At 58.6% G+C, this 23,389-nt stretch overlaps 7 protein-coding genes across 7 annotated transcripts; 2 read left to right on the forward strand and 5 right to left on the reverse strand.

Annotated features, from left to right (window-relative positions):
• The first annotated feature begins 855 nt into the window (after window positions 1-855).
• On the forward strand, window positions 856-3,673 carry THITE_2116680 (uncharacterized protein). The gene has a single exon (XM_003654014.1). The coding sequence runs from the start codon at window positions 992-994 to the stop codon at window positions 3,185-3,187; it is 2,196 nt and encodes a 731-aa protein (XP_003654062.1). The 5' UTR covers window positions 856-991; the 3' UTR covers window positions 3,188-3,673.
• A 4,954-nt stretch (window positions 3,674-8,627) lies between these two features.
• Window positions 8,628-10,349, forward strand: THITE_2116685 (uncharacterized protein). The gene has a single exon (XM_003654015.1). It carries the CDS (start codon window positions 8,969-8,971, stop codon window positions 10,112-10,114), a length of 1,146 nt encoding a protein of 381 aa, XP_003654063.1. The 5' UTR covers window positions 8,628-8,968; the 3' UTR covers window positions 10,115-10,349.
• A 552-nt stretch (window positions 10,350-10,901) lies between these two features.
• THITE_2116687 (uncharacterized protein) lies at window positions 10,902-14,228 on the reverse strand. Its single transcript, XM_003654016.1, has 8 exons — window positions 13,851-14,228; window positions 13,585-13,747; window positions 13,284-13,451; window positions 12,560-13,220; window positions 11,603-12,507; window positions 11,417-11,535; window positions 11,278-11,357; window positions 10,902-11,216 (listed from the first exon to the last, which is right to left on the reverse strand). Exons 1-8 carry the CDS (start codon window positions 13,916-13,918, stop codon window positions 10,996-10,998), a joined length of 2,385 nt encoding a protein of 794 aa, XP_003654064.1. The 5' UTR covers window positions 13,919-14,228; the 3' UTR covers window positions 10,902-10,995.
• Window positions 14,229-15,970: 1,742 nt separating this feature from the next.
• THITE_160631 (uncharacterized protein) lies at window positions 15,971-16,402 on the reverse strand (the record flags this gene model as incomplete). Its single annotated transcript, XM_003654017.1, has 2 exons — window positions 15,971-16,168; window positions 16,340-16,402. 2 exons carry the CDS (start codon window positions 16,400-16,402, stop codon window positions 15,971-15,973), a joined length of 261 nt encoding a protein of 86 aa, XP_003654065.1.
• A 1,507-nt stretch (window positions 16,403-17,909) lies between these two features.
• On the reverse strand, window positions 17,910-19,872 carry THITE_2116695 (fatty acid delta-6 desaturase). The gene has a single exon (XM_003654018.1). The coding sequence runs from the start codon at window positions 19,820-19,822 to the stop codon at window positions 18,290-18,292; it is 1,533 nt and encodes a 510-aa protein (XP_003654066.1). The 5' UTR covers window positions 19,823-19,872; the 3' UTR covers window positions 17,910-18,289.
• Window positions 19,873-19,879: 7 nt separating this feature from the next.
• THITE_2116696 (uncharacterized protein) lies at window positions 19,880-20,226 on the reverse strand. Its single transcript, XM_003654019.1, has one exon. The coding sequence runs from the start codon at window positions 20,110-20,112 to the stop codon at window positions 19,921-19,923; it is 192 nt and encodes a 63-aa protein (XP_003654067.1). The 5' UTR covers window positions 20,113-20,226; the 3' UTR covers window positions 19,880-19,920.
• A 734-nt stretch (window positions 20,227-20,960) lies between these two features.
• Window positions 20,961-23,378, reverse strand: THITE_2116698 (uncharacterized protein). The gene is made up of 5 exons (XM_003654020.1): window positions 23,076-23,378; window positions 22,958-23,013; window positions 22,822-22,901; window positions 22,046-22,750; window positions 20,961-21,974 (listed from the first exon to the last, which is right to left on the reverse strand). Exons 1-5 carry the CDS (start codon window positions 23,132-23,134, stop codon window positions 21,357-21,359), a joined length of 1,518 nt encoding a protein of 505 aa, XP_003654068.1. The 5' UTR covers window positions 23,135-23,378; the 3' UTR covers window positions 20,961-21,356.
• Window positions 23,379-23,389: the final 11 nt, after the last annotated feature.

Here is a 23,389-nt window from a genome sequence, read left to right on the forward strand (position 1 = left end):
GCCAGGTAGGTACCGAGCACTCCGTATCACAGATACTCCTTCCGTTTGTCAAACAACCTCAACCGCCGAGGACCAAGGGGCATCGACACCAGCTGGCTTCTTGGCCTCTCTTTTTCCTTCATAAAAAAATAAAGAAAAGAAAAGAAAAGAAGAAATGCTACTGTTGACCTCGAGCGATGAATGCTCTGTTCTGCCGCACGCAGGGGATCACCAACCCCGCAACCCGCAACCGGCAACCGCGTGCGTCAGGTGCGTCGCAGGACAGGGGTCAGACAACCCCCCGGCAAGATTACCACAGGAATGGCACGTCCACTGCGGGAAGAGCCTCACCACTCGAAACGGGGTATTCCAGCGGATAACACGCCTTCCAAGCCATCCCCAGCCAATGGCAGCCTGCAGCCGATCGACCATCAAACGACTTCTGCCCTGCCTGGCGTCCGTGCTGCGCGTCAGAAGTCGCCCGTTCGGGGCATCCTGGCCGTTGAAATGCGTTCCTCGAAGCTCCGCGAAGTGTCCAAGAGTGACACACGCGATGGCTTGGACCGTCGTGCGCTGTCACGGCTTCACCTGATGCGGTTGGGTCGGGTTGTCCTGCCAAACTACCCAAACCATCGTCCCGTCCCACGGCTCCGTCCCAGATTCAGACTCTCCGTCTCTCGTTTCCAGATCTCAGATCTCCCCCGGGCCCTCCTCTCCTCCTCCTCTCTGGTCCTGTCCTAACCCATTCATCCGCACCACCACCAAGCCCGGCGCTGAGTTTAGCCGCCGCTGTTCTGTTCCTGCCCTCCTTTGACAGGAGCCTGCTCTTCTTCCTCTGCAGCAGATCTTGATGATTCTGCCATGACTTAGACGGCCCTAGTGGCCATGCGTATTCGCTTCTGCTGAACCCTCTTTTCTGCCTGTGTTTTCGTTTGTCTTCCCGCGTTTTCCCTCACTCGAAGCGACTGGCCTCGCCGAGAGGGTTACGAGCAAAGACATCGATATCCAAAACATGGTGTCGAGTAGTCTCCCGTCGGGAGCTTTTCTGACCACTATCAACGGGCGGCGATGCACGGCAATCCCCAGAGCGGCGGCGGCGGCGTCGTCGGCGTTGACGACGACAAGTGCGAGCAGCGTGGTTGTGGAAGCCACCACGACCGACTCGGCCACATTGGCTACTTCCGCTAGTTCGACGAGGACGACAGCCGGCCTGACGACTGGCTTGGTGGCCGCACCGGCTGCAGATGCGGATGGAAGCACTGAGGTCCCTGGACAGAGCTCAACGAGTACGACGAGTTCCTCCTCCTCCACCATCATAATCACCGCCACCACAAATGTTCCCCCTGGTTCGGTGCAGATTGCGCAGGCCCAGGACAGTGAGACCACCGAGACCAGTGAGACGAGCTCTTCGGCTGGTTCACCAACGCCTGTCCCCCCTGCGCCTGTCACGACATCTGGCACTACTTCCCAGTCGTTCACTGTCCTCGGAGACGTAACATCCTCACAACCGTCTGCAGCGCAAAGCAGTCAAGCTGATGGCAGCGTAACAGCTCAAGCTGCAGATACAGTTGCAACTTCATCGGGCGTGGCCACGGCTGAAACCAGCCCCCCTCTCCTGCCCGAGAGCCCAGCAGCCACGCCGCTACTCACCACCATTGAGTCACCACAACGAGCGACCGGCAGCGCGGCAGCCGATGCCACGGACACAACCTCCCCTGACCCCGCGTTGAATACCGTTCCTGCCTTGAGCAGCAATGCAGTCCAGTCGACTGTGGCCGTCGCTGGCGGTGTCATCGGCGGCGCCGTCGCCATCAGCATTTTAGCCTTCTTCATCTGGTGGTGGAGGCGGCGACTGATGCGGAAGAGAAGGAGCACCCTTCTGACACCGCTCGACGCGGTGCCATCCAACGAGAAGGGCAGCTATGTGATCTCGCGCCGGAGCATCGGGCCCACGCCGGTGGTTGAGAAGGTTAGGGTCGCCCTGGGCCAGAATTTCAAGAAGATCCGAGGCCACATCCGCAACAGGACCGCCCCCTCTGTGAACCTAGACCGAGGTCCCTCGCAGTTCCTTGACCCGCCCGCCACCCGCAGCCGCGCGAACTCGGCCGTCACCGGTACTGAACCAGCAGCGAAGGACCGTCTCAGGGGCTGGTGGTCAGCGCTCGGGGCGCGCGTGGGATTTAACCAGCGCAACAAGACAGGCCGTGGCGCGACCTCGGATGTCACGCAGGAAAAGAAAACGGGTAGTTCTGACTCCCAGCCCGATTTCCTGACACTCTTGAACATGGACGATGGGGAGCTGGACCGCGAAGCGCAGCGCCGACGAGCCAACCTCGCCCGCACGAACGGCAGCGTCAGCTCAACAGACAACTTCCTAGGCCTCAGCCTCGACTTCGGCCGAGACGACGACCCGTTCAGCGATGCCAACGCCCTCGCCCACAACTCGGCGAAGCCCGCACCCCTAGCGGTCGGCGGCAGCAGCAGCAGCAACCCGTTCAGTGACGCCAACGCCATCCGGGACCCCGCGCCCTCCTTGCCCAAAGCAGCAGCCACCTACGTGCCCGGCATGCGCCGCTCCCGCACCAACAGCACCGCGGCCGGCGGCCGCCAGCTAAGCACCGCCTATTACTCCCCAGCCAACCGCGACAGCGTAGGCAGCCTCCGCTCGCTCGCCACCGCAACCACCACCACCAACCAGCGCAACAAATTCCGCTCCGACCCCTTCGACCTCGAGCGCCCCGAGCTGCTCGGCACCACCACAACCGCCACCACCACCACCATTACCTCCGCAGCCGCTGGCGTCCCCGACCTCCCTCTTCCTCTCCGCACCGACACCACCACCGTCACCAACAACAACAACGGCGCCGACGTCCGCCGCCCCACCGGCACGCGCACCCGCGCCGAGTCCACAGTGTCGCGCTACTCCAAGTACTCCAAGTACTCGTCGGGCGTGAGCGCCGTGTCGAGCCTGAGCAGCGGCGGCGACGACGACGGCTGGAGCGATCCCGGGCCGGACGTCGGGCCCGCCGCGGCAAGGAGCGCTGGTGCTCGTTGGCCGGGCCAGCAGGTGCAGGGACAGCTGGGGCAGCAGGGCCAGCAGGGCCAGGGGCAAACGCAGGGGCAGGGGCAGCAGGGCCAAGGGCAGGGGGCTAGGAGGCTGAGCGGGGGCAGTCTGGGGAGCTTGCGCAGCGTGGGGAAGGCGATGTGATGGGACTTTTTGAAGTCTGTGTGATGTTACTAGGTATGTTGTGAGGTGCTTGCTTTGGGGATGGGAGGGGTAATGAAGATACCTTAGCTTGTTCGTTCGTTACGACGCAGCCATGTATGTTATGTACCTTGACCGTATCCTCCCGGTTTGCCCTCCGGTGGGACGGCGTTTGGGCGGCGGTTTTGCTTTTTTCGCGCTTTTTTTCACGGACCGTTAACTACTCTTACTGTTATTGCTCTTCAAAACACTGACAGCTGTGGGTACGGGCCAGCAGTGACGGGACTGGGGGACTTAGGGAGGGTTGAGTTCTCGCCTGTAGGGCTCCAAAAAGAAAAAAGGCAGCGGGCAGCGGATTCGGCAGAGGAGGAACTGCCCTCCTCCTTCCCCGGAGGCAATGCTTGCACAAAGCGGATGATGATGAGAGACGATGAGGTGCGAACACGACGGACAGAGAGACGAAGAATACCCCCAACGCTCGCTTGGCTAGGTAGCTAGAGATTCTGCTTACGCATGAGAATATGAGATTCTACTTGCGATAGTTTTCACATTGGTCTGCCTTGTATCTGTGGTAAAGTCCATGACCGCCACTATCAAGTCCAAGTCGGTCCTGTTTTCATTGTATTCTAGCGGCTGGATGTATTCATGTCACATGGCAACCGAAACCCGAGAGGGCATTTCGTGCGCCGTCCATTTCTCATCCAATGGGCCCTACTAGTACCCTGTATCCATGGACAGGTACTGTGTATTCCTTTGATGAGGCAAGGCAGGCCACACTCCCCAGAACCGCAAACAAACAGATCAATTCTCCCACCCATGCCCAAACAACGGGTCTTCCTGAAGTGCAAGTCTCACCCAGCGCCGCTTTGCCAACCAACCAACCCAACAGTTATGCTCAATGAATGTGCATGTGCCCCTGACCAGTATACCATGCAAAACAGCGTGCCTAAGCCCGACCAAACTCCCCCCCTCCCCTTCATCGAGAAGAACACCGAGGCCGTACACTGTACACACCACAAGACACCAGATAGACACCGACCAGACAAGGCCTGAACAGCGACCCCAAAAGCATGAAAAGCTTCTCGTACCCGGTTGAAACCATGAGAATGAAGGAGAAAGGGAAAAAAAAAGGGGGGGGGACCGAAATCAGCACCCCATCCCGACATGCGCGCCCCTGGAATCCGACGCTGCCGCCCTTCTGCCCATCTCGGCGCGCCACTGATCGCGCATCCTGCGGATCCGCTGCTCCCGCTCCATGTCCTCGATGCACTCCGACAGCCGCTGGCGGACCCGGTCGTATTTCGCCCAGTCGCGCGCGCGGATCTGCATGCGAGCGATGAAGCGCACCGCGTTGAGCGCCAGGCGCAGTTTGGACGAGCGTTGTCGCGGCAGCAGCTTTTGGTGATCTTTGTCCCGGCTCTGCCGGACGATGGGGTCGCTTTCCGAGCGCCGGGCCGAGGCAGGTCGTTTTTGTTGTCGTTCTTGGCCGGGCTTGGATCCAGCGTGGATCTCGTCGCGGATGCGGTTGATGATGGCCAGGTCGGCTTTGTTGCTGTAAAGTGGTTAGTTGATGAGGGTAAGATAGCAAAAGGGGGTCGTAAAGGGCGGTCCTTACCATGCATCCCGGATCTGCACCTCCATCATCAAGTACTGCTTGGCATATGCTGCGTCCTTGCGCAGCCTGGACTCGCGGTCCCAGCATGCTTTTAGCCATTCCATCTGCATCACCATGCCGCGAATCTCCTTCTCGTGCCTCTTCTCGGCCGCTTCGGCAGCTCGGATGATGGCATCTGTGTCGGCTCCGCCCTTTCCCGACTTCGACGCTCGGGCAAGAACACCCTGCTCGCTCGTTGCGACAGCAGCGGCTGCTGCCGAGGCCGCCTCCGCAAGGGCCTTGTCCTTTTCTATTTGTAGCTTCTTGAAGTCCTTCTGCAGCTTCTCTGCACTAGCCCGGTAGGCGGCCCTCTCGCTGCGTGCTCGCTCAAGCTTCTTGCGCAAGGACGATTCGATACCCATAAGCTCCTCGAGCGCCTCCCGATGCTCGCGCAACTCCCGGTCGAGCTTGTCGGCCGTGACTTGAGACTCGCGCAGCATCTGGTGCAGGTCGCGGCGTTCCTCAAGCGTCATCTCGCTGACGCTGCTGTTGGCGCTATGGTTGTTTCGCTGGTCGCGCAGGGCGGCGGCGAGTTCATCCCGCTCCCGCTTGTATTTTTCGAGCTTCTTCTTATACTTGTTCAAGGCCTCCTCGTGCGCGGCAGCGGCCTCCTCAGCAGCAGTGCGAGCGTCTTCGAGCGCCTGCTCAAGCGTAACCTTCTCGTCTTCGAGCTCATCTAACCGTTTCTGGAGCTCTCGTGCGGAAGCGGAAGCTTTACGCTCGGCATCGCGCAACGACCTCTTCAGATCGTGCACCGACTGGTTGGCCGTTGAGAGCCGGTGGCGGAGCTCCGCGATCTCGGCTTTCTGTGCGGATCCTCCGTGGGATGACGGGGATGTGACAAAACGGTCGAGAGCAGCTTCGTGGGCTTGGCGCTCCAGATCGGCGATCTGCCGCTTGAGCAACTTGATGGTCTCCTTCTGAGAGGCGTCATGCTTGAGCTGCTCAATCTCTTTTTTCCTGGCAGCAGAGAGCTCACGCTGGAGCGAAGAGAGCTCGCTATTCCCGTCGCCTCCCTGAGCGGAAGCTCGCAAGGCGGCTAGCTGCGCCTCGTAGTCCTCAACGCGACGTTCGAGCTCGCGAATGGTCTTGAGATCGGCATCATGCGCCCGATCGAGTTCGAGGCGGGCCTTCTCGGATTCCTCATCGAAAGCGGCCTGCAAGATCTCGACCTCGTCTTCAAGGGCCTCGGCCTTCTCTCTTTGCGATGCGCAGTCGAGCTGGGACTGGCGAAGCTCATCCTTCACGGCCGAGAGCTCATGGCGAAGTTCCTCCAGCATGGCTTGTCTGGAGTTCAGGTCCTGCTGTAGCTGGTCGATCTGGGAGCTCAGGATAGCCACCTCCTTCTGGTGGCGTTCTGTCTCGCTCTGGAGGGCCTCCTGGAGCTTCGTTTCCTTACTCGATAGAGCGCCCTCGGCGTCCCGCAACTTGTCGATGGTCCGCTGAAGCCCGGCAGCTCGCTCCTCAGCACGGTCGCGTTCCGCCTCCAGGTTGTGACGCTGAGCCTCCCACTTCTCGCTGTCGTTGTCGTAGAGGTTATCCTTCTCGCGACACTCGGCCTGAAGGTCGGAGATCTCGTTGTTTAGCCGCTCTATCTCGCTCTGGAACTGGGCCCGAATCTCGCGCTCGATGCTCACGGCGTGCTGGCGTTCCTGCTCGAGGCTCTCCTCCAGCTCCGCAACAGATTTCCGCAGGTTCGAGATTTCCCTCTGCAGAGAGCTTGACTCGCTGGTCAGCGCGTCGTGGCGTGTTTGGAGGAGCGCCTTCTCGTCGGTCCGCAAGTTTAGGTCGGCGTGCGCCTGCTCCAACTTGGCTTCCAGCGCCAGCCGGATGTGCTCGGCCGAGTCCCGTTCTTGCCTGGCCTCCTTGAGCTGGCGCCTAACATCCTCCATCTCCTTCCGCCAAGCGCCCTGTTCCTCATCCATCTTGGCTTCGAGGCTCAAGCGAAGGCGTTCCGAAGAGTCGCGCTCCTCTCGGGCTTCTTTTAGCTTCTCTCTCATGCCGTCGATCTCTTTCTGCTGAGCTGAGCGCTCTTGCTCCAGGGAGGCACATTCTTGACGGGCCTTTTCGGCTTCGGCTTGGAGACGGGCAACTTTTTCCTCAAGCTGGCGGGAGAGCCCCTTGGTGACGACTGATTTGTTCGCCATCTCCTCCTGCAGCTCCTCCAGGTCCGCTTCAGCTCGGTCTTTCTGCGAAACGGCGTCTTCCAGCTTGTCTCTCATGTCGTCGACCTGCTGTTCCAGCCGCCGTATATTGGCCTCCAGCTCCTCGATGGTGTCCCGGGCTTCCTGCAGACGCTCGCCATCCTGCGCCTTCTCCTCTAACTCTACCACGCGGCGTTGTGTCTTCTTGAGCTGCTCTTCGGCATCCTCGACTTTCTCTCTCAGCTCCTCGATCTCGTCCTCGTGTTGAGTGATGAGATCGTCCTTCCTCCGCAGGTCGGCTTCCAGGTCGCCGATCTCATCCTGGAGTCTCTCCACCTTGTCATGTTCACTCTCGTGTTCCTCCAGGCGGCGTTGAAGAGTGTCCATCTCGGCGTCCTTGTCCTCGAGCTCTTGCCGCAGCCGCTCCATCTCGGCTCGCTGGTTCTCGTCGGCGAATTTGCGCTTGGCCTTTTCTTGGAGCTCGAGAATCTGCTGTTGGTAGTTCTCGAGATCCTTTTCGGCAGCGGTGAGGTGCTTCTTGTACCTCTGAAGCTCTCGCTGCATGGTCACCTTGTCCACCTTCAACTCGGTGTTCTCCTTAAGGGCGGCCTCGCTGAATCCAGGGCCGGCTTTCCGCAGCGCTTCCTCCAAGAAGTGGATCTTGAGCTTCAGGCCGAAATTCTCCTTCTCGATCTTGTCGATAACGTTTTCTTGTTCGCGGAGCGAGAGCTGGTTCCCATCCTCGAGTGGGCCTTTGCCGTGCTCGCGCCTCCTCATCACCAGAGGGGTGGAAGCGACACTACTGCTGTCCACCTCGGGGAGGGGCGTGTTGTCCATGAAGGACGACGTGTTGCGCGAGGCGCCGTACATGCTGGTCTCGCCAGCCGGCATGGGCGTCATGTCTTCGTCGATCTTGGCGAGGAAACCGGGGGTGGCTCGTCCATTCTCCTTGTCGACGCCGTATCGTCTTGCGCTGTTCCTAGTTGCAGACTTGAGCAGAGGTGTAAATTCGGGGCCGCCCAAGCCGGCCGGGAGATTTCGCCGGTCGTTGAAGGGAGCGCGGCTCCCGCGCGGGGTCTTGAGGGTCGGCCGGCCGCCGTTGCGAAGCTGGTGCAGGAGGTTCGCGTCTTTGGAGGGTGACTGAAAGGATAACTCTTGGGAGATGTCAAAATCGGGCTGACGACTAAGATATGTCGCTTCCCCCGCGTTGGTTCGCGGCGTGTCGAGCCCGGCGACGCCTGGTTGCACCATGGCGGTTCGGGCGTCGCGGCGTGGCAGGGGATAATCGTAGTGCTAGAACGTGTGCTCAGGGCCGAGGGTGTATCAGAGTATATCTCGTCGGATATGGCTGTGCAAATCGAGCAATAAGCCGTGAATTTGTGGGCGCGAACGGCAGGCAGGACGCGTGCAGCAGGCGTGGGTGGTGAGGATTGATTGGAGAAGTCGCGTCCGAGAGACTCAGCGTGTCCGAGTAACTCAAGCCCTTGCTTGCAGTGGGTTGTTTACTTTAAAATAATTGGCCAATCAGCACCTGCGCATTGCGGCCTTAGGTGGGGTTTCCGAGCCTTACGGAGGTACGGAATACAGCGCCCCACATCACCACAAACGAACAACGAAGAGGGTACGTACCTTCGAGGCGCCCAAAGCATTGGGCTGATCCAGATGCGGACTGCGGCGAGTTCTTCAACTTACACGACAACCGTCACCGTCACATGCAGTGCACGGAGTACCATTTTCAGATTCTACAACCGTCGCCGCACGCTATTCGCACAGCAAACCGCGTCCATGTGGGATGTGGATGTGCATGTGGATGTAGTCTTCGGACCAAAGGACAGCGCACCCCGGATCTTCCTTCCTCGTCTCATCCACACATGCCCCGAAGACTGCGGGCGGGATGTAGGCTGAGGGAATGCACTGGTGGACTGCGGCATAACAACACAAAACGCTAGTCGTATTCTATCCCACAAGTGTGTGCACTGAGGCGAAATGGCCCATCTGCCGCCCAACACGGCCATTTTCTCGCCGTCGGTAGCGCGTGCCGCCGCCTCGGCCGCGAAAGACTGGTCTTACATTGACCGTTGGCTGCAGCGCAAGTTTCCCGGCCGCGGCCCTCCGCCGTTCGAGCGCAATGCCGACACATTGCGCGCCCTGCTGGCGCTCGCCGCGGCCAACCAGGCAGCCGACGAGGAGAGGGCACTCATAGCACGGCTCGAGGCCGAAACATTAGACCAGCTGAGGGCCTACGAGAAGTCGCGACATCAGAACCAAACAGGGGGCTCCGCGGACGCCGGCAGCGACACCAACGACCACGTCCTCCACGACGCGCGCGAGGCAATCCTCACCGCTCTCGAATCGTCCCTGACGCGCGAAGGCCAAACCGCCCTCAACGCGATGGCCACCCTCGCGCTGCAGACCGGCGTCCCGCAGCCGACCCCCACCGCCCTCGGCGCCGAGCTCATCAACCTCTCCGCCCAATCCGCCACGCTCGAGCAAACCATCTCCCGCATCGACACCCTGACAGCCTACCTCTCGCGCGAGGCCGCCGCCACGGCGGAGCTCTCGGCCGAGCTTGGGTCCCCCTCACCACATCATCATCACCACGACGTCGACAACGACCCGACCGAAGACGGCGACGACAACGGCCCCGCAGCGCCCCAGACCGGCTACCACCCGCCGGCCAACCTCGCGATCCAGAACCTGGAAACGCAGCGGCGCATCAAAGCCCTGTCGGCGCGCCTGCCCGAGCTGCGCGATAAGGCCGCCTCTCTAGCCAAGTCAGTCGGCAGCGGCAGCGGCAGCGGCGGCGGGGTGCCATCATCATCATCATCATCATCATCACCACCATTACCACCACCATCATCATCGCCGTCGTCGTCATGGTCGTTGCCATTTCCGAGCATCGAGCAAGTACGGCAGGAGGAAGAGGCGTACCTGGCGCTGCTGGCGCAGAAGAAGGCGCTGGACGCGCAGGTCCGGGCGTTCGCGGGCCTGCCGCCGGACACGGAGCGGGCGCGGCAGGAGTTGGAGGGCCTGCGGGCGGAGCTGCGGCGGATGACGCTGCGGCGGGACGAGGTGTTTGAGGGGTTGGTGGAGAGGGAGACGCCGAGGAAGGGACCGCCTGCGCGGAGATGAGAAGGGGGATGAGAGAGCGTGAGTCGGTTGGGTAGGTAGAGGCTGGGCGGTTAGTTACAGTTGTGTTGTTGGTGGAGTGGTTGTGCGTGTTTGTTACTTGGGATTTGGTGCTAACTGTCCATCATCACACATGATTCCATCACACATAATACAGGCTTGATCCTATGCAGAGTCCCTTTCAAACCATCACGGCCCATGCAACCCCGACTTCATGCCTCTTCCCCTGCTAATCATGCTGTCCGCCCGCTCCGTCTCGCTTCCCGAGGGGGTATTCTCGTTGCTGAACATTACGCCGCCGATGCGCAGCCGATGCTGATCGTGGTCCTCTAGAGTCAGAAAGAAAAGACGCTGTCAGAGAAGCAGGAAATGGAGACAGAAATACGACAACAGCAGCCAAAGTTGAAGCCAGACGGGCATTAAAGGACATCAACGCGTGCATCGAGGAAGATCAGGGTGACAACAGGGTATTACTAGGCGCGCTTGCCTCGCCCAGACACAGCCCCTCCAAGCCGTCCAAACTGTCTGCCCAGCGCCGTCCTCGCCTTCGACGCCGGCTCAGGTCTCGCAGGTGGCGCTTCCTTGACAAGGGGCACTGGCCCCCGCACCGCCCTCCCAGGCACCCCGCCTTCCGGTCCCGATGCCTTTGCCTCTGTAACTGTGTCACCGATACGCAACTCTGCTCCGGCAGGGTCATCCAAGTCGCCGCCGCTGCCGCCGCCACCGCTACCCACGCGGTTCAAGCGCCGGGCGCGTTCTTGGACTGTGCGAAATTTCTCGAGCAGTTCGCCCCAGCGTATGATGCCTTCTTCTCGTCCTTTGAGGCGGTTGGGGCGGTCGAACGAGGGCACGTTAGGGGTTGTTGCGTTGCTATGACGCCGAAATCAGTGGTGTTTCCAAGGGGTATTCGGTGGGCAATGAGCGGGGATGGGAGAGAGCACATACGGTCTTGGTGCGATATGCAGGTATCCAATTGAGCTGACGCTGTTGAGGCGGTTTTTGAGGGCCGCGAAGGCCGATGACTGTGGAAGGAGCATCAAGAGACCGTACAGGCACTTGTATAAGTGGGGGTATCGCTCCGGTTCAAGGAGCTGTAGCCTCAAGTCTGTTATATTGATTTGTTAGTTCGATATCCGGAAAAGCATGCCGAAAACAAGGAGCCATACAAGTGAAAACGGGCGACTCGAGGAGCTGCACAAGTTTGTCGATCTGAATTAGCATATTGACCGTCATTTCTAACTCGGCGCTGGACGTGTGTGTCAGCAAGGTCCTCAGGTTCATTAAACGTATGGTGGCCACACGAACAATATCTGCAACAAATTGTACGCCTGCTCATAGGCCTGCGCCAGAAGGCAGAGAGAGAAGGTGGCCACGGCGTTATAGCACCACGAGCGGAACAGCGTAACAAAGAATGTTTGCCCATCCTGCAACAGCAGTCAGCTCACGACGCACGTTGTCCAAGCCCACACAAGCAACAAGCGGAAGACCAACCTTGGTCTCCAGGTTACGGAGCCGTTTCCGCAATTCAGAAAGCTCGGGCGCCGTGATCAGATTGTTGTTGAGGTTCTGGACCATGATGCTGGCGAACTCCACGTCCTCCTCCTTCTCGATGCAATCGGCCAGGGTCCGGTAGATGCGCTCGGCGCTGAGGCTTATGCAGAGCTGGCGGATGATCAAGTTTCCGCGTGTCTCCAGGAGCTTCCTGTCTGTTGAAAAGAGCTGTAGTAGATTGACCATGAAATTTGTGAAGTAGTCGTCTTCGCTGTTTCTCGAGATTTGGGAGAGGAGCTGCAAGTCTTTGGTGACCACTGCCTCGGAAGGGTCCGAGAGAGTCTTGAGCAACGCCGGGAAAGTCCCGTCGTTGAAGGCAAGCACTTTTCTCGGCGCCTTGCGATGTAGCATGATCAGCCAAGTCAAAGCAGCCACCCGGGTGGCCTCGTGGTCGTTCAGGAATAGGAGAGTCAGAGAGTTCACCGCGGCGGCGTAGTCGAGATCCGGCTGAGGTTGAGGAGCAGAAACCGCCGGGGTTGGAGTTCCTGGAATGGTCTTCCTCCCTTGAGCCGGTGTGGGGCTCCGCACCTCGAGATCTCTCGTCGAGCCGGACAGGGAAGCACGAGCGCCGGTAGTCCCGTCTTGTCGGTCACCTGCTGAGGGCGCCGGGGCGGGTATCCGCGATGGGGGTGGCATGGCCAGTTCTGCCTCGTCGGACAAAGAGACGACATAGTCCATCAGGGAGGTGTTGACTCTGCCAGCAGCCTGGCGTATCGATTCCACGCCACTAGCCATGGCGGGCAGGAGATGGGCCAGTATCTTCGGGGTGAATGGGAGAACTTCCTCCGGGCATATGTCGAGAAACTCGACGATCCAGCGAAGCGACTCCAACAGCCCATCCTCGTCTGCAACACCATCAGTTGCTTATCCTGAGTATTGGGGGCACGGCAGACCTACCAAACTGTGAGTCGAGGGTTGCGGTCAAAATTTCTAGGATCGCCTTATAGTTGATCTGAACATCCTGCCCGGGAATCCAGTCATCCTCGCTTTCCAGGTCGTCTTCCTCGGCGGCCGTTTCGGATTCAACCTCTTCACCCTCCTCTAGCTGAGGCCGCACGCTGCCGACGCTCCCAACCGAGTCGATCCGCTTGCGCCTGCCTTCCCTGGATTTCTTGCTTTCGGCAATGCCCTTCTTGATGCGGGCAATCCGCTTGATCTCGTTGAGAAACTTGTCCAGGCAACCTTGAGTGGCGACATGGACGTCTCGGTTCGAGTCGCCCAGAAAACGCAAGAGGCCGCCAAGGAATTCGGGTAGGTAAGTGACAAGCTCCAGATCCGGGATGGAATCGAGCAGGATGATCCAACCGACGAGGAAGGTCCGCGTGAAGGGATTGAGCGCGTAGATACGGTCCCTGAGCAGCGGGATGAACCGTTTCAAGGAGAAGGCTGTAGGAAGTTCGACCGAGTCATCTGGAGCATCCTTGTCGTCCCCCTGGTAGGGGGGTGGGTGCTCCAACACCGACACATACGTGGCGGCGGATTCGGAGACGATATCTTTGATCAGGCGATCGAGCAGCTCGGCTCCATTCTTGACAGACAGTTCCGAGTCGGCACCCAGCTGGAAGCCGGAGGAAGCATGTGAGATTCAGCAATGACGGGTGGGACAGGCAGGGTCGCTCACCTTGCAAAGGGCATCGAATATATGGTTGAAGTAGATCAGGATCTCGCCCTTTGCGACCTTTGCGATATTATACATGGCCTCGCAGGCGTAGTAGCGGACCCGGGCATCTTGGTCAGTGAAGCAGGCGAGGACTGGCGGCACAATGACTTCGAGGTATCTTGCGAGCTCCTGATCAAGGCCGGCCAGGCCAAAACACAGGCCGAGTGAGCAGGAAGCGACAAAAAGGAGGCCAACATGCCACAAGACAAAAAGAACACAGCCGGGATGAAAGGGAGGAAGCCGGCTGGAGGATCACACGTACTGGTCCCAAAGCAATGGCGGCTGCAGCAAGGCCAATGAGCCCGCCATTGCGGGCGTGTGGCTGATGAACAGCATAGGCAAATTCATTGCAGAGCTGGTCGAGCACGGCCTCAACCTTGGCGTAATCTTTCAGGGTAACAAGCTCGCGTATGACCCGCTCGAGCCTATCCCGGTGAAGAAGTTGGAGTTAGTATCATTCCACTGCTCGTCCGGGTATGCGACCCGAGCAGCCTAAACAGATCACAGAGTAGATGGAAGCCGACGCACTCGAGCGCCCCAACCTTACGCTTATCGTAAAGTTTATCGTTCAGAGCACGCTGGATAGCGGGATCCATGACACTGATTCCCCAAAGAGAGTCTCAGACTCTGAAGGGCATGCTTCCTGGTTGCAGGCCGCGGTGGGGGGCTGTTGGGCTTGGATGTGAACAGCGCTACCCCAGCTGGGCAGTGACGTCGGACAAGAAGGGCCGGCTTTAACGTGGACCAGGTGGCTCGTTGTTTGACCAAAAGATCGACAGTGGCACGGATTTGATGCTTAATGCAGCAATAACCTCCGAGATGATGGATGATCACAGCTTTGCCTGGACGCGGAGGCCAGAGCGATGCATCACAGGTCGATGGGTTGTAAGGCGACGAAGGTGATTTCATGATGGGTCTCGGCGTATGTGGGTCACATCGTTTGTGGGTCACATCGTGTAGCAAGCCTGGCTCCACTTGGGTGGGAGTGCTTGAGGTTAAGGGCCTTGCCTTCTAGGAAAGTGGGGCAGTTTTCGGTGGAGTCTGGATCAGGCTGGGCTCAACCCGGCCAAGGACCGAAACGGATGCCAGAGCCAACATCCACTCACTCACTTCCACCACAGCTGTTGCCTGGTCGATCTGCCATTACACACTAAACATGAAAGACTCGCCGCAAAGATCCAGGTTCAGGTTCCACAACGGCGATACTTAATGCACATAAGCAGTTCAAGGTTCGGGACGCTGATCTCCTTGTGGCTCCTCATCATCTTCATCGTTCTGGTCCACCGTCTGGCTACACTGCATTACGCCCGGATTGCAAGGCTGCGCTTCGAGCCGGAGAGCAGGACTGCGTGACCCTGATCGAGTCCTGCGAGGCGTGTGGCGATCCCGTGATCAGCAGCGCCTCTGCCCACTGTCCCGTCCAAGGCCAGATCGGATGCTGCTGCAGCCGGTGGCGTGCGCTGAGCTGCATCCGACGCTTCGATGTGATTTCTCTCCCAACGTCAACTACCTGGGTACACAGTACTGATAAGCAGCACGTGCTGTGTGTGCCCACTGGAAGAGCCATATACACGGGCATGCTCCTGGCAGGGCACCAATTGCATGCCTCCTACAAGCCGTAGTCAACTGGGCCATAATCCTTGTCCTGCTGAACGTGCCAGAACCAGCAGCTGGGTTGAGCTCTGTGTCAATCAGCGCTATGGCCGGGAACACCAGGCATACGCAACGATCTCGTTGTGTAAGAGGGACTGCGATCTTGTGTGAGAGGGAATTACAACGCAATGCAGGGCATGGACGGTGCTATCTTCACCACCTCACTTCACATTGGCTCCGACCCCCAACCCACTCCAGGACTCACTGTGCTGCCCTTGGCCAGAGCTCCAGGTCTTATGACCAAACCGTAGCACACCGAGTGGCACCTCCGTAGTGGAAGTCCACTTTCTTGCGCTGGGTCGTGGGGGAACGCGGGTTGGTGCGCGGTGGCTCTGAGTGAACTTGTCAGGGGCTAGCTCACTACCTACTCCAAGCCACCAGCCGTGGCGCTGATCACGACGCTTCATTCACGAATTAAAAAATGGCAATGTCTTGCAAAGACCGGTCAAAGGTGTTCATGTCACTGCTAATCCCTCTGATACAACAGCAAAACTGTTTGCAAACACCGTGAAACACACCCCAAAAATGAAAAGAAAAGCCAAAGCAACAGATAAGACTCCGAGCCCCGGGGGTACCATGTATCCAGCAGTGTCCTGCCGTTCCCTCCCGTCCGTCTTTGCCTGCTTGCCCCTGCCTTCCGGAACCCAACTCCCAAACGACCCAAACAAAAATAAAAATAAAAACAAAAAAGAAAGCAGAAAAGAAAGAAAGGAAAAAGACAGCCACAGATGACCAAGCCGTTAGGCAACCGAGTCTCTCCCGTCCAACCAGTCCCAGCTTCTCAACCATCCCCTTCGGGCCCCTCCCACGTATCATCAGTGACTTGGGTTGTTAACTCAATCTTCTCGGGAACCCCTTCCCTACCATCCCGTTGCTCACGCTTCCACCTCCCTTCCCCCTCCCTTCCCCCCAACGGCCACCCTGACCACGTCTGGGTGTGTGCGGTGCGGTACCGGACATGTTGATACACACACACACTCACACACACCATTCATTCACTGCTTCTTCTTGTCGCCGGACCCATGATGGTCGCTCTTGCTCCCGCCACTCCCACTCCCGCTCTTGCTTCCGCTTTTGCTCCCGCTCCGGATACCACCACCGCCGCTGCTATGCTTGGACGACGAGTAGCCGGATGATGATTCACGCTGCTCATTCCGCCTGGCGGCGTCCGCCGCGCGCTTGGTGAAACCGTCCTGTTTTTTTGCGGGTGTTAGTGTTTAGCGGCGGTGGTGTGGAGGAAGTGAGTTGGAAGTGTGACTGGGTGGTAACTTGATAGATCGGGGCAGGTGGCAAGAAAGGGGGGAAGGGGGAGGGTATGAAGAAGTTGCTGGGTTTTGCATGACTATAAGGCCTTCCGTACGCACCTTGTCGCCGCGAGCACGGCGGATCCGCTCCGCGGCAGCCTCGTCCATCTTGCTCTTGCCCATTGTAACGGTGGTTGAGTTTGCTGTACCGGAAGATCTCGTGCTGAAAGCAGAGTTATGTCGGGGCGATCTTGGTGATGACAAGTGCTGCAAAGGTACTAAGGCAGGAAGAGGAAGTTGGTCAAAGGCTCTTAAGAGGTAGCGCTCTCTGGCGATGTAGAGGAAATGGTGCCTGGGCGGATCCGGTAAGTCACGCTCGCGATGGAGAGCCCCTATATATACCCATCCCCGGCCGGCCGCCGTTGTGCCTTCTCAGCGTGGCCAGTTGGCAGGTTGCGACCACACAGCATGGCTTGAGTGACGAACACTCTGGAAAGCGTGTAACTACGCCTCCTGAGGCCGAACGAAGATGGGATCATTCGGTCGACAAGGGCCGAGACATGCGGGATGCCGACTGTCACAGCATATGTCTATTCCGTTCGTCCCTTGGGTTCCCGTCTCCTCAGGCCTCGAGCTGCGATGTGACCGTCACATTCGATTCGTGCGTCGTCTCTCGAAACATGGACAGGGGTCTCGGCAGATGCCTACGTCTAGACCAGCCACTGAAAGTGAGAAGTGATTTCGGGGGGGAGGGGGGGGGGGGGGTTGGGTTGGGTTACTTAGTGTACTGCTTCCGTTCACGACGGCCAGCTACGTTGCCGGGCCCCAGGACAGAGCGTGTTTGAGTGGTAGTAAAGGGAGAGTGAGCGAGAGTGAGACATCCTCCATCAGTTACTTAAGTTAAGAACCTTGACGGGCAGATCATGCTTGCCACAGTTAGTCCATCACATCGCTGAGAGGCTCACAGAGGTACCCTGCGCTCGCGCCGGCGTCGAATGCGGGGCTCTAGCCCGATCAGCCATGCGTTTGTCGATCTCCCGGACTTGACCTGTCGGTGTTTGCCAGCAACTTGTGACGTATTTCTATCTCCCGCCCTTGGCTGGGAGCAAGGACTGGGGTTGATCGGTATGTATGTATGGAACAAGCCGATACCAACGGGCGAGGCAAACAGAGGCCGGTGGCGCGCATACAGTGTCCGGGGGCGACCTGCCAGCCTGCACGTCTCGTGTACTTGTATGTACGTAGACTTCTGCTGGAGTACTGGAGCCATCCTTGACCAGCTTGAGAACGGTCGAGTAACTCCGAGGACCAGCGAGCTGTAACAACAACTTACGGCGTGCCAAAGGAGGCGGACACATGCTAACTGTACATAATTACATACTTGAAAAGGCCGAGTATAAGCTGACCCCAAGCCCCCCTGGCAAACACACTGGCTTGCGGAAGCGGTGCCGGTTAAGGAAGGGGCGAGACCCCAACACGTTTGCGGATCGTTGTCGGTGTCGCGTTGCACTGCACACTCAAGATGGGACGACCCAGGGTATCGGCTCCTGCAGGTTCCCGCCCGTGGCTTCAACGTCATCACACGAGGGTCAGGTCCCCTACCCGTCGGCTCCGGGCATCGACCCCCATTATATCCGTCCGCGAACCGAATACAACTTCCGACTCACCCACTCGGTTCGCTGTCCGCCGCGGGCGGAGACGTCGTGAGCCGGTGGACGTGTCTCGAGACAGCTCAGTCACGGGCAACGAGCCGAGAGCGGGAGCATGTCGTGTAATATTAGCTGGCCAACAACGCAGGTACGTTGCCCGGCTTGAGGTGATACGAGATGGGGTCATGAAGCGGGAACGAGAAAAAGCCAAGACGCAAACGCCGTGTAACCCCAGATCTAGGTACTCGCACCGCTAGCTAACACCCAACTTGCTTCCACACGCCACCAAAGGAAAAACGAGACGTGGACACCAAGTAAGTACCCAGCCACTTTCCTCCTCCCTTCCCCCTCCCCAAGCCCATACGGAGTACATAGACAGCAACCACTGCGGCTCAAGTACATACATACATACCTAACCTACCTAATGGTGGTGGTGGTGACCGTGCCCCTTCTCCAAGCCGGCCATCACTCTCTGGCACTTGGCCAGGATGGCGGCCTGCCTGGCCACGTCGGCCAGGCGGCCGATGACCTGCTTGTTGCCGTCGACGAAGCCGTACAGGGCGTAGGGGATGCCGACCTCGTCGCAGAACTCCTGGACCAGGCGCTGCGTGCGGCGCAGGTTGTGGCGCGGGATGCGGGGGAACAGGTGGTGGATCACCTGGAACTGCAGGCCGCCGTGGAAGAAGTCGAGCCAGGGCGGGCAGTCGACGTCCATGGTGGTGCGCAGCATCTTCTGCGGGAAGGACTCGTCGACGCCCAGGTCGGCCGTGCTCATGGCGAAGTGCGACAGCGTGATCTGCACGTGCACCGGCGTCGTCACCATGTGGCTGACCATGACGAAGACGAAGCGGTCCCAGTTGGAGTCGATGCTGCGGTACAGGATGCCGTAGCCGAACCAGGCCCAGAAGAAGACCTGCCCGGCCAGCTCCAGCCAGCGGAACCAGGCCGCGGCGCCCTTCCTGGGGCCCTGGCCGAGGATGAGGTACTCCCACGACAGCCGGTACAGGTTGAAACGGCCGAAGAGCAGGTAGACGTAGTACATGTAGTGTTGCAGAGGAATGAGAAGCTTGGCGACCGCATCGTAGTGCATGACGCGCTCGTAGTAGGTCGAGCGCAGGCTCGCCAAGAAGCGGTGCGAGACGGCGAGGAAGGGGATGTACTCGATGTCGGGGTCGTGCTCGGGCGAGTTGGTCACAATGTGGTGCACGTTGTGGTTGCGCTTCCACCACCCCATCGACAGGCCGCCCAGGTAGTCGGCGACGATGATGGCGATCACCGAGTCGACCTGGAAGTTGTGCGTGATGCCCATGTGCCCGGCATCGTGGCCGGTGAAGACGAGCTGGTGCCAGAAGCAGCCGAGGAAGAAGGCGCTGACGACGTACCAGCGCCAGCGCAGGAACAGCAGCATCAGGCCAAAAAGGAGCGCGTACCGCGTTACCTCGACGGCGTAGGCGTAGTAGTTGCAGTCGTACAGGCCCTCGGCCTTGATGCGCTCGTTCAGGAGCCGGTATTTCTCCACGATGGCTTCCTGCGTGGCCGGGTCCGGCGCCGGGTACTTGCTGAGGTCGAGCTTGATGCCCTTCCTCGTCAGCGCATCGAGGTGCGCCATGCCATCCACGGGCGTCGCCGCCGTGCTGGCCTCGTCCTCCTCCGCCGATGATAGGGACGTGGCCGAGCCTGACCTGGCAATCCCCGACTTGCGGCTGCGAGAGCCAGAGTCTGACCCGGTCGCGTCACCATCGAAGACGGGAGAAGGTGAGCGTGAAGTGGGGTCGCTCGACGACGCGGTGGCATCCTCCATCGCCATCGGGGCCGGAGTCGCGCTAGCCTCGTACTCCTGTTCCACTTCGGCCTCACCCTCACCAACCCTCGGCCGAAACCTGCCGCCCTGGATAGGCGGCAGGAAGTTTTTCCAGCGGCCCTCGATCCTCCCAATGCGGTATTTGTCCATCATGCGGCGTGCCTCGGCCGAGTGCAGGCTACAGCACACACACACAAACCATCTGGTCAGCATACAACATGCCATACTGCGCATGCTCGAGCTTCGCAAACTCACCCATTCACCTCGTCCGTGGCATCTCTCCCCACCATGTGCATGATAGCCTTGTCGCCGCCCGGGTGGTACTTGAGCCATGCATCCGCCTTGATGACATGCTGGTCGACGATAATGATAGTCCTGCCCTCCGCGATCAACGCCTCGATCTCGCGACGTGACAACACCGGGTACGACCGCGAAGCAGCCATTGGGACCGCTTGAGACTGCGGTGAAGGCGAGAACCGTTAAGCTGCGTTTCTCAAAGGACCAATGTTGAGCCGTTGCACAGAGCCCACTCTCACCGCAAGGTCAGCAAGTTGTGTTGTAGTATAGCTTGCGACTGCGGGGCCGAGCTTGCCGAAGCTTAGGATTGGCTCCCACGGCTGGGGAACGCAGAGATTTGCTGGATTGAGTGCCGCGAGAGGTGAACTCGCACTCGACTTCCGGGCCGTTCCTGCATGTAGCAGCTTATGAGTTAAATGGGTTTGTCTTGCAAGCAGATGGCAAGCGAATGTTTCTACAGTTGGAGGGAAGGGAAACAAGAGAATCCGACGAGAGGATGCACGGCGTGCCTTGATGCCGGCATGCCAAGCGAGAGGATAGCAGGCCGTTGGCCCACATGGGGGAAGGTGCCCCTAGTTGTGGTACGATCAACAATCCCAATTCCCTGAAGAGGACAGGGGTGGTAGGTGTCGTGTAGTACCGTTCCTGGCACCGTAGAGGGCAGGGTTGGGGTCTTGATGGATGCAGAGCGGCCGAGATGCCGGTTTGGGTCTGTATCAGCCGGACGTATGAGCAACGAAAGAGAGCTGTACTACTGGGAAGTATCTCTTCTGGCTAGATCTCTGTTAGCCTTGCGATATTTTATTTTTTATTTTATTTTATTTTTTATTTTATTTTATTTTATATTTTATTTTATTTTATATTTTATTTTATTTTATATTTTATTTTATTTTATATTTTATTTTATTTTATATTTTATTTTATTTTATATTTTATTTTATTTTATATTTTATTTTATTTTATATTTTATTTTATTTTTTTATTTTATTTTATTTTTTTATTTTATTTTATTTTTTATTTTATTTTTTGGGCCCCTTGTCTGACTGGCATTCTAAGAAGCTCCCTCCCTCAACCACGATCGAACTTGGCACTCGGATCTTGCTGCAGAGAACTCGAAACCTGAACAAATGAAATGTCTATCTTCTCGCGAAATACCATAACTACCTTGCATGGCCTGCTATAAACCCATCATCCACCATCTAACAGTGTTCCTCAGTGCCACAAAAGCAGAACTCGCCGTTTCGCCCGCTTCGGTAGATTAGCTTCAGCTTTCAATACATGCCGGCCGGCCGAGTCCATTTACCAATGATCCATGACGAGGGAAAACAAGCTAAAGTACACGGGTACACAAGAAAACGCTACGCCCAAGCCCCCCAAGCCCCCAATCGGCTTAGAAGTGAATCGGCTTCGAGTATGTCGCCATCGCCGCCTCCTTGAACGCCTCGGCCAGCGTCGGGTGAGCGTGGCAGGTGCGCGCAATGTCCTCGCTCGAGGCGCCGTACTCGAGCGCCAGCGTGCCCTCGGCAATCATCTCGCCCGCGTTGGGGCCGATGATGTGGATGCCGAGCAGCCGGTCGGTCTCGGGGTCGGCCAGCATCTTGACCATGCCTTCCGTGTCAAGGTTGGTCTTAGCACGCGAGTTGGCGCTGAACGGGAACGTGCCGACGCGGTACTTGATGCCAGCTTTCTTGAGGTCCTGCTCGGACTGGCCGACCCAGGCGACTTCGGGGAACGTGTACATGACGGCGGGGATGCAGCCGTAGTTGACGTGACCGTAGCCCTTCTTGATGTACTCGACGACCGCTACGGCCTCTTCCTCAGCCTTGTGCGCAAGCATGGGCCCGAAAGTAACGTCGCCGATGCAGCGGATGTGAGGGATCTTGGTGCGGTACTCCGAGTCGATGATCACGCGGCCCCGCTCGTCAAGCTCGAGCCCAATGTTCTCAAGGCCGAGGCCTCCCGTGTACGGGCGACGACCGATCGCGACGAGGACAACATCGGCATCGAGCTGCGACAAGTTAGCATGTCCCCTGGATTTTCGTCTCCAACATCTGCGCCACGTTCCAAGAGAATACCTACCGTCTCGGGCTTGCCACCCTTCGCCGAGTCGACGTTGATCTTGACGCCCTCACCCGTCTTCTCGCCATTGACGACCTTGGTACCCGTCTTGAAGTTGATCCCCTGCTTCTTCAGAATCTTCTGGATGTTCTTCGAAATCTCCGTGTCCATGCCGGGGCCGCCGATCTGGTCGAGGAACTCGACCACGGTAACATCGGACCCGAGCCGCGACCACACCGAGGCCATCTCAAGACCGATGATGCCACCGCCGATAACCAGCAGCTTCTTGGGCACCTCCTCGAGCGAAAGGGCGCCAGTGCTGCTGATGACCGTCTTCTCGTCGATCTCGAGGCCGGGGAAGGGGGTGACCTCGCTGCCGGTGGCGATAAGGATGTTCTTGCCGACAACGCTCGTCTCGCCGCCGTCGTTGAGCTGCACCTTGACGGTGTGCTCGTCCTGGAACGAGCCTGTGCCCTTCAGATACTCGACGCCGTTCTTCCTGAGCAGGAACTCCACGCCCTTGGTCAGGCCCGTGACTGCCTGGTCCTTCGCCTTCATGAGTTGTTTCAGGTTGAGCTTGACGTCGCCAACCTCAATACCGCGGTGTTCCGTGTCGTGAAGGACCTGGTGGTACAGATGCGAGTTGTTGAGCAGCGATTTTGACGGGATGCAGCCAACGTTGAGGCAAGTGCCGCCGAGGGTGCCACGCTTCTCGATACATGTAACCTGTTTGTTTGTTTCGAGGCCCGTTAGCCGTGGTGCCGGGCGAGCGCATTCGCGTGCAGTGTGCATCTAACCTTCATGCCCTCCTGGCCAGCCTTGATGGCCGCGACATAGCCAGCGACACCACCGCCGATGATGACGAGGTCCCTCTCCTCTGCAGCACACAGTCAGCGCCGCGGGCCAACGCCAATTCTCCTGACTGAGACTAACCAGCCTGGGTGGCATACGTCCGCCTCCATCTGGGCGCGGACACAATCGAGGGCAGGCTTGAGCCAGAGTTAGCGGAACGCGAGCCATTTTCGACGGATGGAGCCGCAGCCGGTATTACCCTGACGGTCTGAATGCGGACTTGACCGCGGTGCGGCCTATTAATCTCTGCGACAGCATGTTGGATGTGTTTGTCCGACCGGGCAAAAGAAAAGGAAAGGGAGTCTATGCGAGGGGATTCCCAAGAAGGGGATAAGACGCAGGTCGGAGACGCCGGCAGCAATGTGTCGCGAAAGAAGCTGTAAGGAATAGTCCGGGAAGCTGCCCTCAGCGTTGAAAAAATGTCCCCAGTCAATGGATTCCGTTCGTCCAACCGTCGGGTGAGCTTTCCCAACCATGGAATGGAGGCCAATGCAGGCGGTGGAGGCTCGGGAT

Source organism: Thermothielavioides terrestris, chromosome 3 (assembly GCF_000226115.1).
Source record: "Thermothielavioides terrestris NRRL 8126 chromosome 3, complete sequence".
Lineage (NCBI taxonomy): Eukaryota > Fungi > Ascomycota > Sordariomycetes > Sordariales > Chaetomiaceae > Thermothielavioides > Thermothielavioides terrestris.